Source organism: Vidua chalybeata, chromosome 28 (assembly GCF_026979565.1).
Source record: "Vidua chalybeata isolate OUT-0048 chromosome 28, bVidCha1 merged haplotype, whole genome shotgun sequence".
Lineage (NCBI taxonomy): Eukaryota > Metazoa > Chordata > Aves > Passeriformes > Viduidae > Vidua > Vidua chalybeata.
In genome coordinates this window covers 3,253,034-3,265,840 of record NC_071557.1, presented here as the reverse complement: position 1 = coordinate 3,265,840, position 12,807 = coordinate 3,253,034, and the positions used below count along the sequence as shown (strand labels likewise).

At 60.1% G+C, this 12,807-nt stretch overlaps 1 protein-coding gene across 1 annotated transcript; it reads left to right on the top strand.

Annotated features, from left to right (window-relative positions):
* The first annotated feature begins 1,682 nt into the window (after positions 1–1,682).
* Positions 1,683–12,545, top strand: DBNL (drebrin like). The gene is made up of 14 exons (XM_053966391.1): positions 1,683–1,776; positions 2,196–2,251; positions 4,030–4,142; positions 4,335–4,409; positions 4,690–4,836; positions 5,307–5,384; positions 5,975–6,126; positions 6,804–6,858; positions 7,383–7,451; positions 7,552–7,654; positions 8,837–8,947; positions 10,052–10,155; positions 11,120–11,225; positions 11,504–12,545. Exons 1-14 carry the CDS (start codon positions 1,694–1,696, stop codon positions 11,641–11,643), a joined length of 1,392 nt encoding a protein of 463 aa, XP_053822366.1. The 5' UTR covers positions 1,683–1,693; the 3' UTR covers positions 11,644–12,545.
* The last annotated feature ends 262 nt before the right edge of the window (positions 12,546–12,807 follow it).

The following is a 12,807-nucleotide window of genomic DNA, read 5'->3' as shown; positions in this document are numbered from 1 at the left end:
GCGATGGCCGGATAAATGGGCGGGGGGTCCATGGGATGGAGGGGGTGAGGGGTGTGAGGTGGCACCGTCTGACACCCCAGGACCTTGAGCCGTCTTGGGACCCTCAACCACCCTGGGGCCTTCCGCTGTTCCTTCAGCCCTGATCACCCCAAGAAGTCTGGACACCCTGGGACCCTCAGGTACCCCAGGACTTACACCCAGGACTTTCAGGTGCCTCAGGACCCTCGGACACCCCAGGACCCTCCATTCTCCATCTCCCACCCCATCCCACTCCCCCAGACACATTTTTCCCCGGGAACTGGGGACCATCACTACCTCTGGGGATAAACGGGGCTCTGGGGTTGCTCCTTAACCCCGACCTCACCCTCCCGGGGCAGGGAAAGCTTGGCCCCCGTTATTTTCCCGGTGCATGAAGGTGGTGGGGTGGCTCACGGGTGCGTTGCTCCCCCCGTGGCCCCCGAGCCCGCGGGGGAAGGGGGGGTGAGACGCCGCAGGATTTTTTGGGGGGAATCCCCCCTTCCATCTCCCCGTCCTTGCTGCTCTCCCAACTTTAGGGAGACCCCGAATGTGGAGGAAGGCTCAGGGAACAGAACGGGGTCCCGAGAGGCCCTTCCCCACGCAGTGCCGGCAGCGGGGGAGGGCCGGGGGCACAATGAGCCGCTAATGTCCCATTAACACCTCCTGGGGACACCGCCTGTCCCTCCCCCGCACCGATCCCTCCTCCTCGGGTCCCCTCCCGTGTCCCCCCAGGCCTCCTCCCGCCCCCCTTCCGGGAGGGTCATCGCCACGGGGCGGTGAGAGGCAGAATGTTGATGTCTGAGGCTAAAATTGAGACGCATTTACACCCCCAAAAAGCTCCAGGCTCCGAAGCGCTCCGGTACCCGCAAACATCCCCGATGAGCCCCCCGCCCCTCAGGCTGGGAAATGAGGGAAACCCCCGGAAACGGCGATTTTCTGTCCCCGGGGCCGCGGGAAGGCTGTGCGGGATGCGGGCGGTGCTGTCAGGGCTGCGCTGCCGCAGAGGACCCCGAGAACCGGAGCGGGTGTCCCGGGATGGGGGTCCCCGAGAACCAGGGGTGCGGGACCCCCATGGGGCGGTAGACTCGAAACTCAAACTGGGCCGGGGGACCCCGACCCGCCCCGCACGGGGCCCGCAGGAGCTAGCCCGGGATCGGGACCCCAGATCCGCCCCGGGAGAGAGGACCCCCGGGAACATCGGGGATGGGGGGTCCGGAGGGACCCCGAAACGGGGGACAGGGGGCGGGGCTTACCGGCGGGGGCGGGGCCTGTCTGTCCGGAGGTGGGGTCTCCCTCTCGGGGTCTGTCATGAGGGGCGGGCTCTGCTATTTGAGGGGGCGTTCTCTCGGTCGGGGGCGTGGTCTAGCAATACAGGGCGTGGTCTATAAATCTAGGGGCGTGGTCTTGCTAGTCGTGGGCGCGGCGTATAGTTCAGTGGGCGTGGCCTGATAGGGCGGGGCTGTCCGGGGCGGGGTCGTGCGCTTCCGGGGCGGGGTCGCGGGGCCGACGCACCGGCGGGGCGGGGCCGTGGGCGGGGCCGGTAGCATCTGGGGGGCGGTGCCGGTAGTACCGGCAGGGCGGTGCTGGGGGCGGTGCCGGGGGCGGTGCCGGTAGCACCGGCGGGGCGGGACGGGGGGCGGTGCCGGTAGCACCGGCGGGCGGAGCGGGCGCGGCCATGGCGCTGAACCTGGCCAAGAACGGGCGGGCGCTGCAGGAGGCCTACGGGAGCGTGGTGGCCGCGGGGAGCCGCACGGACTGGTGCGGGAGGGGCGGCGGGGCCGGGGGTGGGTCGGGGCAGGGGGGGACGGGGATGGGTGGGGAGGCGGGGGCTGGGAAGGGCTCGGGGGGATGTGGATGTCTGGGTGGGGGATGGGGATGCAGGGCCATCCGAGGGGGTGTGGAGGGGATGGGGGGGTGGGAGCGGGGGGAGGGCCTGGGAAAAATACGGTACAGCTGGGCCGGTGGCTTTGGGGGACATGGGGGGTGTTTGGGGTGATGTGGGGTGGGTGAGAGGGGCGGTGGGGGGCTCAGGGGGTGTCTGGGGGGATCAGGAGGTCCCTGGGCTGTGGGGTGGCAGGTCCCTGTGGCGCTCTGCACCTCGGAAGGTGCCAGGGGTGTGTGAACATCCCAGATAAGCATTGTGCTCGCTAAAAATCCCATTTCTGCCTTAATTTTAGGGCTCTGTTCACCTATGAAGGCAACAGCAATGACCTGCGAGTGGCTGGCTCCGGAGGTGAGGATTCTGGGGACCATCCCCCTGTTTCCAGGGGTCTGGGGGGCTTCCAGGGCTCATCTCACTCACTGTACCTGCCTGAGATGTCGGGGGGTTTAATCTCCGAGGCTGTTTTGGGGTGCCCTTGGTGGTGGGACAGGGTTGGGAGCTGTGTTGGGGTGTCTGGTGGGATTTCGGAGTGAGGAATATGGAGCAGAGCCTCACTGCCAGCTCTGCTTCCCCTTTCCTGCCATTTTCCTCCTTTCCAGGGGATCCAAAGTTTGGATCCTGGCTGCTCTTTGCATCCCTGAAGTATTTTAGATCCTGGATTTAGGCAGGGCCACATGATACTCCAAAGCCATTCACTCAGCTGGGGCTCCCTACTCAATGCTCTTAAAGCCCCTCATGTCCAAGTCCCTTCTTCCTGCAATTCTTTTTTATCTATTTTTTGTCTGATTCTCACCCAAACACCCCTGGCTGGGAAGCCGAAGCCTCCAGGAAGCAGCGCATCCAGGCCGTTTTCCCCACGCTTGGGATTTGCATCCTCTCATTCCTCCCTAGCTTCTCCCTTGATTTCCAAGTGCTTTTCCCAGCCTGTGGAGCCCTGTGGAAGTTTCTGGGATGCTCCACGGGGTGTGGTGGAGCACAGGGAGCCAGGGGTTTGGTGCTGGGGGATTTTGTTGAGGAAGACTCTTGCTGAGTCCCAGATGAAGGTTTTGGGGAGTTTTGGGGAGTTTTGGGAAGCTGCAGAGGGTGTGCCCCAAGCTCCCCCCAGCATTCCCTCTGTGCCAGCTCTCACCAACCAGCTTCAAACTTCCAACCTTCAACTTTCCTGCCGGGTTCGGAGCCAAATTTAGAGCCAAATCATACATATTTAATAGGGAGAAGGAAATGATCTGGGTGATGCTGCAGAACAGTGAGCTGTGTCGGTCTCTTTGCTCCTGCCAGGGGTGGTAAGGACCAGTGGCTCTTCTCCCACTTTTCAGGGCTCAGCCAACCCAGCACAGGAGGAACTGTGGTCTGGGAGAATATTTTTGAGATGAGAGTGTGCATATTTGGTGGTTTTCCTCCTTTCTTGGTAGTTTATGGGTGTAGTGGGAGCGATGCTGTTCCCTTTCCGTTGCCCCTGCCTGAACCCTGTGTGGGGTTTTCCCTCTAGGGCTCACTCCCAAGCCCTCAAAGCAGCACTGAGACCACTCTAGGTGGGTGTAACAGGGAGGGAGGCGTTGAGGCAGGAGTTTCTCTGTGGTGCACTAGCAAGACCTTGCCCTATGCTTCCCTTTTGGTTCCTTCTCTACTTCCATCTTGCAAAGCAGGAACAAGGGTCAGCCAATTCCTCCACCACTCCTCAGCCCCATTCCCCCCCTCACAGAGGTGTTTCTGAGCATGGTTTTGTGCAGGAACCTGTGGGCAAAACTGGCAGCTGCCTGTTCTCATTAAAGCTTCTAATTGATCAGGGAGTGTGAGCAGCTCCTTCCTCTTCTCTCTCCTGGTTGAGATCCAGGATCTGCCCACGTGGGGCTTGGGAAGGCCTGAGGAAGAGGAACTGGGTGATGAAGGCTGCTGGGGATGGGAGGGGGTGGGCAAAGGCTGGGGCTTGGCTCCCAGGTGATCACGTGGGTGATAAATGGTCAGATTGTGTGTTTACAGAGTAAACACAGGCTCTGAGCCTCTCTGAGCTACCACAGCCCCACACCTAATGGGGAAAATCTCCAGGGAGCAGAGCTGGCATGGGTCTGGCTGCTCCCATCACACACAGAACGGGCTGGACTCACCCCCTCTCCTTCCTCCCGGGGCAGATGGGGGGCTGGAGGAGATGGTGGAGGAGCTCAACAGTGGCAAGGTGATGTACGGCTTCTGCCGCGTGAAGGATCCCAACTCTGGGCTGCCCAAATACGTCCTCGTCAACTGGGTGAGTGGGGACAGCCCTTGGGGCAGCTGGGAGGGAGCTGCAGCCAGGCTGGGACAGCTGGGGATCAGCCTGGAGGGGAGTCAGCTCCAGGGAGACCTTGCAGTGCCTTGAGGGGCTCAGGCTCAGGTCCAGGTGCTGCAGCCCTGGATGCACGCCGAGGGGCTCAGGTGAGCTGCTGGTGTCTCCTTGCAGACGGGTGAAGGTGTCAATGACGTGCGGAAAGGAGCCTGCGCCAACCACGTCAGCACCGTGGCCAACTTCCTGAAGGTCTGACCCTGCTCGTGCCTTCCTAAGGCAGTCACTGGCTGCTTTGGGTGGGAGGGACCTGAGACCATCCACCTCTACCACCCTGCCACGCTCAGGAACATCTTCCAGTCGACCAGTTGCCCAAAAAATCCCTCTGGATGTTTCCTCCTTCTCAGCAGAAGCCCTTTCCTTCCCTTGGGAGCTCTGGGAGCACAGGCAGGACCTCCCAGGGCAGGGTGCCTGCAGGTCTGGGGGCTCCCAGAGTGACCCCCTGACCCCTGTCCTGGTTCCTCCTGCTCAGGGGGCTCACGTCACCATCAATGCCCGGGCAGAGGAGGACGTGGAGCCTGAGATCATCATGGAGAAAGTGGCCAAGGCCTCCGGGGCCAACTACAGCTTCCACAAGGAGAGCAGCAAGTTCCAGGACTTGGGGCCCCAGGCTCCTGTGGTGAGTTGAGTCTGTGAGGGCTTTTGGGTGTCTCTGGGTGTGGGGAAGGTCTGGGACCACTTTCATCCCATCATGGAAGGGGCACCCTGGCCATTGGCACATTAGTGGAATGTTCAGCCTGGGGAAAGGAAGGGTCCAGGGAGCCCCTTCTGTGCCTGAAGGGGCTCTAGCCCATCCAGTCCCATCCCTTGCCATGGGCAGGGACACCTCCCACTATCCCAGGTTGGTCCAAGCCCCATCCAGCCTGGCCTTGGACACTTCCAGGGATGGGGCAGCCACCTGTGCCAGGACCAGCAATTCCCTACTTTTGGCCACGTGCACATCGCTGGCCTCACCCAGCCCTCCTTTAAATTGTAGGGCACAGCATCAGGTTATGGGGACTTCTAAGGGAAGTCCCAGACTGTGCTGATTTGGACTGATTTTTGACAAAAAAAAATGCAAGAAAGGTGGTTTCTCTGTGTCTTGCTCAGGGCTCTGTGTACCAGAAGACGAACGCGATGTCTGAGATCAAGAGGGTCAATAAGGACAATTTCTGGGCCAAAGCAGAGGTGAGTGAACGTGTGCCTCGGAGCACAAAGTGTTTGGGTTTAGCTGGAGACTATTCTCCAGTCTTACTCCATGTCTGGGAGCTGGGGAGTCCTGCCTGGAATCAGGGATCCAGAGCGGCTGCCTTGGGGTGCTCCGAGAGGAGGGGCCGAGTCCTGAAGGGGAAGGTGCTGCTCCTTTATCTCACCTGGATCTGGCTCAGGGCTGCTGGGTGGGCTCGGGGAGGGAGGGCTGGGATGCACCCTGGCCCTCCTGGCCTTCCCAGCTCCCAGCAAACCCCAGCTGGGGGAGGAAACTGGGTTTTGACTCTGCGAGGGCTGCTCCCTCTCTCCTTCCCTTTCACCTTGGCTTTTATGGGGTTAAGCAAGAACATGTGAACCTCCTGACTGGAAAAGTGCCCTGGGATCCACCACCAGCCCCGGGACCCGCTGTGTGCCCCTGGGATCCATCATGAGCCCCAGGACCCACCATGTGCCCCCGGGACCCGCCGCGTGCCCCAGGGTGCAGAGGGCCAGGGGGTTCCAGGCGCTGGCAGCAGGACCCCTACCCCTGTGAGCTCAGCAGCCCACGCCTCGGTGCCCTCTGCCCTCAGAAGGATGAGGAGAATCGGCGGCTGGAGGAGAAAAGGAGGGTGGAGGAGGAGCAGCAGCGGCTGGAGCGCGAGCGGCAAGAGCGGGAGCTGCAGGAGGCGGCGGGCCGGGAGCAGATGTTTAAAGCCAGATCCAGTGAAATCGAAGCCCAGAAGTGAGCGGGGTTTTGGGAATCGGAGCCTGTCCTGCTCCCTGGGGTCCCTGTGGTGCCGGGTGTGCCTGTCACTGCCTCTCTGAGCCGCCCCCACTCCAGCAGAGTTTGGTCCTTAGGGAGTGGTGGATTCCATGCGTTTCCTGCTGCTGGGATTCCTGCAGTCCCAGGAAATCTGCTTTAAGAGAACAGATATGAGGGGGTCTTACTCCAGTTGAGGAGGGAACATCTCCCTGGCTAACCCCCAAGGAGTTTGGCTGCTCGTCCAGCATTACCCCTGAGTTTCCCTGCCCGTGGATCCTGCTCCAGGACTCCTCTCCCTTCTGCTTCCCAAACTCTTGCCTGGCACCTGTGGCCCCTGTTTCTGGGGTGTCAGACGTCCAGAGAGCTCCAAGCCCCACAGGGACGACTCCATGAAAATCTGCCCAGCTCCCATGTAAAGATGCTCACGTCCATATTCCCAAGGAAGAGATTTTCCTGGAATGATCCCACTTCTTGGAGCAGCTCCTGCCCCTCTCACTGTGCTCCTCTCCTCAAGGGTGACCTGTAGCACCTTGTCTGGCCCTGAAGTGAGGGGGAGCATTACCAACATGAGGGATGGCTTTAAGTGCTATTCCCAAGGGCCTGTAATAGTGGGATGAGGTCTCAAATCCTCAGTTTTAACCCATTTGTCCCCACAGGAGACTCCAGCAGCAGCAGGAGGCTGAGAACAGGCACAGGGAGCAGCAGCAATGGGTGAGCTCTGGTGTTGGCCCCAGGCGAGGTTTATCCATGGTGGAGGGGACAGGGCAAGTGGAAATGGCATCAAATTGCACGGGGGAGGTTTAAGTTGGATACTGGGGAAATTCCTTCATGGGAAGGGTTGTCCAGCCCTGGTGCAGCTGCCCAGGGCAGTGCTGGCATCCTCATTCCTGCGGGGCTGTAACAGCTGTGTGGATGTGGCAGTTGGGGACATGGGTCAGTGGTGGCCCTGGCCGTGCTGGGGAGCAGCTGTGCCCGATGCTCTCAGAGGGTTTTCCCAACCAAAACCATTCCACAACTCCATGACACCGTGTCGCTGCTCCCAGCCCAGAATTCCTGTGTCTCCCTCCCGGATCCAGGGTTTCCTCCTCATCCCCCTCCCATCACAGCTCCTGGGGTCTGGAGGGGGCTGAGGGGGGCAGCAGGGACGTGGGGGGGCAGATGGCTCTGGCAGGGGTTGGAGGGGGCTGGTGAGGGCCGGAGGGTGGCTGGTTGCCCAGTGCTGCCCCGCGCCGCAGAAGGAGCGCGTCGAGGAGTGCGAGGCACGCAAGGGCGTCAGGAGGAGCGAGTCGGTGGAGAAAGCCCAGGTGAGCAGCTCCCCCGAATCCCCGGGGATGGGGGGGGCTGCCTCGGCCCTGCCCCCTGTGCTGCTGGCCCTGACTGGCCGTGTGCCCCCACCCTGGGCAGGAGGCAGCCACACTGATCGCGCAGAGAGCTGTCAACCCCCGCGACATCTTCAAGCAAAGGGAGAGAGTGGGGCCAGGGGACACGGGGCTGCCAGCACAGCCAGGTACGGCCTGGGGACACGGGGGGGTGCTGGGGGCAGTCCCAGGCCCCACTGGGTCTCTCTGCACCTGGGGCAGCGGTGTTGCGAGGCCACGGTTGCAGCTGACAGGTCTCAGCACACTGATGTTCTCTGCTGTGCTGTGTCAGGCTCCAGCCAAGCTTTAATCACAAAGACAGCAGATTTCCAAACTCTGATTCTCCTTCTGAGCCTTAAAGTTCTTGGTTATTTTGGTTTTTTTTAAATTAGAGTTCAATCTGTTAACACCACTGTCGCAATCTATCCCGACTGAATGAAATTTCACCCAAATTTTTGCACTGCCCCAGCCAAGCAGAACCTTGTGCTGTTGGAAGAGCCTGATCTGATCTCTCAGATAGAAATCAGGAAATTTGCAAACCGGAGCTGAGAGCAGCTGAGGAAGTAGCTGTGATGGGCACGTGACACCCCTGGGTGACTGCCTCTGCCACCTCCTCCTCCTCCTCCTCCTCATCCTCCTCAGCCCAACCACTTCCAAAGCACCTTGAATTAATTCAGAATAATCACTTTCACTTGGTGATAGGAGCATGAATCCTACTTCCTTGGGCAGGCAAGCCATGGGTGGGAGAGGAGGGAATGCCACACTGGGAAAATGTTTTTTTTTTTTGATGGTTAGACATTATGAGGAGAGACTGACTTTGAGGTGTTTCATTAGGATTTGATGGTTTTCATGCAGGAAAGGGAGATAAATGCCCTGGAATTGATCAGAGATAAAGGTAGGCAGGAGTCTTGGTGCTGGTAGGGCTTGTCTGGGAATCCTCCTCAGCTTTTGTTTGGTTTGGAGGTGGAGATGAGGAGATACCAGCTCAGTCACCTCCTGCCACAGGAAATGCACTGGCAGAAACCACTTTGCATCATCCCCTCCCAGTCTGATGTCTGTGGACTTCTGGGTGCTCCAAAAGTCACCATGGAGAGCCAGAGGCAGGGCCCTCCAGCTCTTCCTCCTCCACAAAAAATCCTTTAATTTAATTTTTTTTTTTTAATTTTTCCCTTGGCTGCTGCTGTAACCAGTTGCCAAACTTGTTCTCCTAAACCGGGATTAGAGCTGGAAAATCCTGCCTGGGATGGTGCCCCAGCAGTGTGTGGGTGCACAGCCAGGCTGGGAGCCCCCTGCCTGAGCAGCTCCTGCAGCCCCCTCCTCTCCTCTGGCAGGGAAGCTGCGCAGCCCATTCCTGCAGAAGGAGGTGAACTCGGTGCCCAGCCCTGCTTCCCCCAGCCGGGACCTCTGGGGGTCCCCGCCAGCCTCCCCAGTGCCTGCAGCAGGTATGTGCTTGGCTCCCTGCGCTCCCCAAAGCTTTTCTCCTCCTCTTTCCAGCTGGATCTCACAAAATTGGGCATTTGGAGGCCGGGCATGGAGATTCTGTTTGGTTTTCCCCTGGGCTTTGTCTGCAGCATGGGCTGAGTGTGATGCTGAGGATGAGGATGGTTCCTGCTTGTGCTCAGCTGCAGGCTCAGTGCCTGAGGGATGAGGATATCTCCTGCTGGAATTCAGGCTGGAATTTGGCTCTGTGCACCCCCAGCCTCCCTCCAGACCTGCCACAAGGGGCTTGGATAGTCAGGCTTGCCCAGCTGAGGTGGCTGCACCCCCGTGCAGGGGTTTCCCTGCTCCAGAGCTGGCCTGGATTGTTTCCTTGTGGCACTGAGGTACACAGGGAATGGCTCTCACTGCCAGAGGGCAGGGCTGGATGGGATATTGGGAATTAGGAATTGTTCCCTGGCAGGGTGGGCAGGCCCTGGCACAGGCTGCCCAGAGCAGCTGGGGCTGCCCCTGGATCCCTGGAACTGCCCAAGGCCAGGCTGGACACTGGGGCTGGGAGCACCTGGGACGGTGGAAGGTGTCCTTGCCATGGCACTTCCCAGTGGTCTGGGGAGGAAGCGATTCCAGGGAAGGGCTGGCTGTGCCCAGAGGTCTCCCTGTGTGTGGCACTGAGGGCTGGCATGATTCCTTAATCATGGAATCACAGATTGGTTTGGCTTGGATGGAATCTCAGAGATCACCTAGTTCCGCCTGCCCTGCCGTGGGCAGGGAACCAGGTTTGTGCTGGGGTCCAGCTCCAGTGTCCCCAGGCTGCTGTCACCACTAGATGCTGCTCTTGGCCAGGACCTCTGCTCCAGCCCTTCCCCTCCATGGGAATTTTTCCATTTTGAGCGAGTTTATCCCTTCCCTGTGTTCATCCCTTCCCTGTCTGAGGTAGATCTCTCCTTTGTCCTTTCCATCACTCCCCAACGTCCTGCTTGCTCCATCCCTGGCTGGACAGGGGACCCGGGGGATGCCCAGCTCACAGCAGGAACGTGGTGTCACTCCAGCCTGGGCCAGGTGAGGGGACAGGGCAGGGTTTTGGTGACAGATCCCTTGTTTCTCCTCAGGACGAGACTCTGGATACAATTCTGGTGTGCCAGGGTCCCACGTGGAGGAGAATCTGTATGAGGAGCCTCCGGAGCCCATGGCCATCTACGAGGAGCCCCCCCAGGTGAGTTTGGGGACCCCAGATCTGTGTGGGAGAGCGTGGCTTGTCCTATCCCTAGGACGAGCCTGGAACACTTTCCTGAGCTGAAATCGTAGGAAATGGCGAAACCCCAGAGCTTAGGGGTACTCAGGATGCACCTGGGTGGCAGAGGGGTGCTGCTGTGTCCCTTCCCAGTGCTCCCAGTGGGAGACACTGGTGCTGAGTCCCTGGGACCCCTCCTGCACCCCAGGGCTGTTGTAGCTGTTGTCAGCACCACATCCCAGAACCGCTGTGGGGAGAGGATCCATCAGCCTCTTCCAAAGCCCTTTCTCCTCCTTCTGCTTCTCTGCACATCTGGACCAGTGGAGCTGGCAATCCCAGTCATTCCTGGTGCACTCCAGGGCTCTCCAGTGGCTCCTCGTGGGGTTGTGCTGCGCTGCCATGGGGCCCCTCTGGTTTCTTCCGTGCTCACCAAACCATCAGCATTCCAAGCACTTTCTCATTCTGGAAGGGTCCAGCAGGTTCCAAAGGATTCTAGAGGAGATGGGCTCAGTGATCCCCTCAGCCTTTCTTGAGGAAAGCAAACCACAGCCAGCTCAGGCTCCAGCAGAAACGTTTCAGAAGCTGGAGCTCATCTGTTGGGGGATGAGCCTGTGTCTGCAGCAGGGGTCCCGAGGGATCCAAGGGGTGTCTGCCACTGCTCTCTGGTGTTTCCACTGGGATGGGATCCCAAGGGACAGGGATTGATGTTGAGCCAGGTGGAGACGTGGCCCCCTTGGCTCTTTGGCTAAGAGCTGGTTTGCTCCTGTGGCAGACATGTGGCACAGCTTCCCTGGAGCCCAGGTTTTATTCCAGAGGGCACCTGGAACCTCCAGGCAGGGGTTCCCAAGCCTCGGGGGCTGATGGACATTCCTGGGCACTGGACACTGTTGTTCTCTTCCCTCCCACTGCTCTCCTGGTAATTCCTGCTCTCCTCTCCTTCCTGAAGGAACAAGTGGACGATGCCAAATATGACTACAGGGTGGAGTACCAGGAGCCTCTGGACCTGGCGGGGAAGGGGCTCTGTGCCCGGGCACTCTATGACTACCAGGCTGGTGAGACCCTCAGAGCATTTCCCCTGTCCTGTCCCTCCATCCCTTGTCCCAAGTCCCTCTCCAGCTCTCTTGGAGCCACTTCAGGCTCTGGAAGGGGCTCTAAGGTTTCCCTGGAGCTTTCTCTGCTCCAGGTGAACATTCCCAGCTCCAGAGCAGAGGGGCTCCAGCCCTTGGAGCACTTCCATGGACTCCCTCCAGCAGCTCCACATCCCTTGGGAGCCCCAGGGCTGGGGTGGTTCAGGTGCTCTGAGCCCGCTCCCCTCTCTGTCCACTTGCAGCTGATGACACCGAGATCTCCTTTGATCCTGAGAACATCATCACCAACATCGAGATGATCGACGAGGGCTGGTGGCGCGGCTACGGCCCCGACGGCCACTTCGGGATGTTCCCGGCCAATTACGTGGAACTGATAGAGTAGGGGGGCTGCTGGGGGGGCTCCAGAGCCCTGGGACTGCTCCAGACCCCGAGACCACCCAGCTCCTGCCTGACTCTTCCAAACGACACATGGCTTTTTCTTCTTCTCTGTTTCTCTCTCTCTCATTGAAGTGCCATTCCCCAGCCCCTCAGCAGTGGGGCCCCCCAGGCGCTGCCCCCCTGTCCCCCATAGCTGCCCTTGGGTGGGTGAAGGAAGGGTCTTATCCCACCCTGAGCACGCAGTGCTGGTCTCCCCCTCCTCCCTCGGCTTTGGAATGGGAAGGAGGGCGTGACAAATCCCTCATGGGAATTTTCAGGGAACAAATTACCTCCCCCCTGTGCTCCCTCCCACCCCGTGACCTTGGACCTGCCCCAGCCATACTGGAGAAGCCACTTTCCCAATTTTATTTTGTTGGAAAAGTTCATCAGAATAATTTTGGGATCCTGCAGGGTCTGACATGACCAGGACAGGTGAATCCTGGCCCTGTTCCCCACCACCCTGAGCACACTCAGCTTGCCGCGTGTGATCCTGTGTTCTCCTCCCTGCTTTCCCCACTGTTCCCTTCCCTCATCCCAGACATGCTCCGGATATTTGAACTGGGAGTGAATAACCTCCCCTGCAGCGCAGATCCAGCCCAGCCAAGTGCGTGGGACCCCCCTCCCTGCCCCCAAACTCACTGTGAACAAGGAAAAGCCCAGCCCAGCCCCTCCCTCTCGGAGTTTCCTGCCCCGGTGTCACTTTAGGAATAGAAGGAGAGAAAGGGTTGGGGGGTTCCAGCTCACCGACCCCTCTTGCAGGTGCTGGGGGACATGGTGGCTTCTCTGAGTCCCTCCCCTGAGCTCCTCCTTCTCCCTGCTCCCCCCCAGCCCCTCCCCAGAAAGAATAAAAGGGCTTTTCTTTGGTGATGGATGCAGCAGGATCCTGGTGGGAACTGGGGAGGAATGCCAGGGGTTTGGTGTCCATAATGCTGGACACCGGGAGGTGCAGGTGGGGCCCCCCCAGCTCCCGGCAGGCCTTAGCATTGTTGGACAGTGAGTCATGGTTGGGGGGGCCATGCGTGTGACGAGGGGGGGTCACGCATGTGACGATCCTGGCGGCCTGGGCTGCCACGTGGCCCTGCCACCACCGGGGCCCAGGGAGCCTGCAGGGCCGGGCGGGTGGGGGACA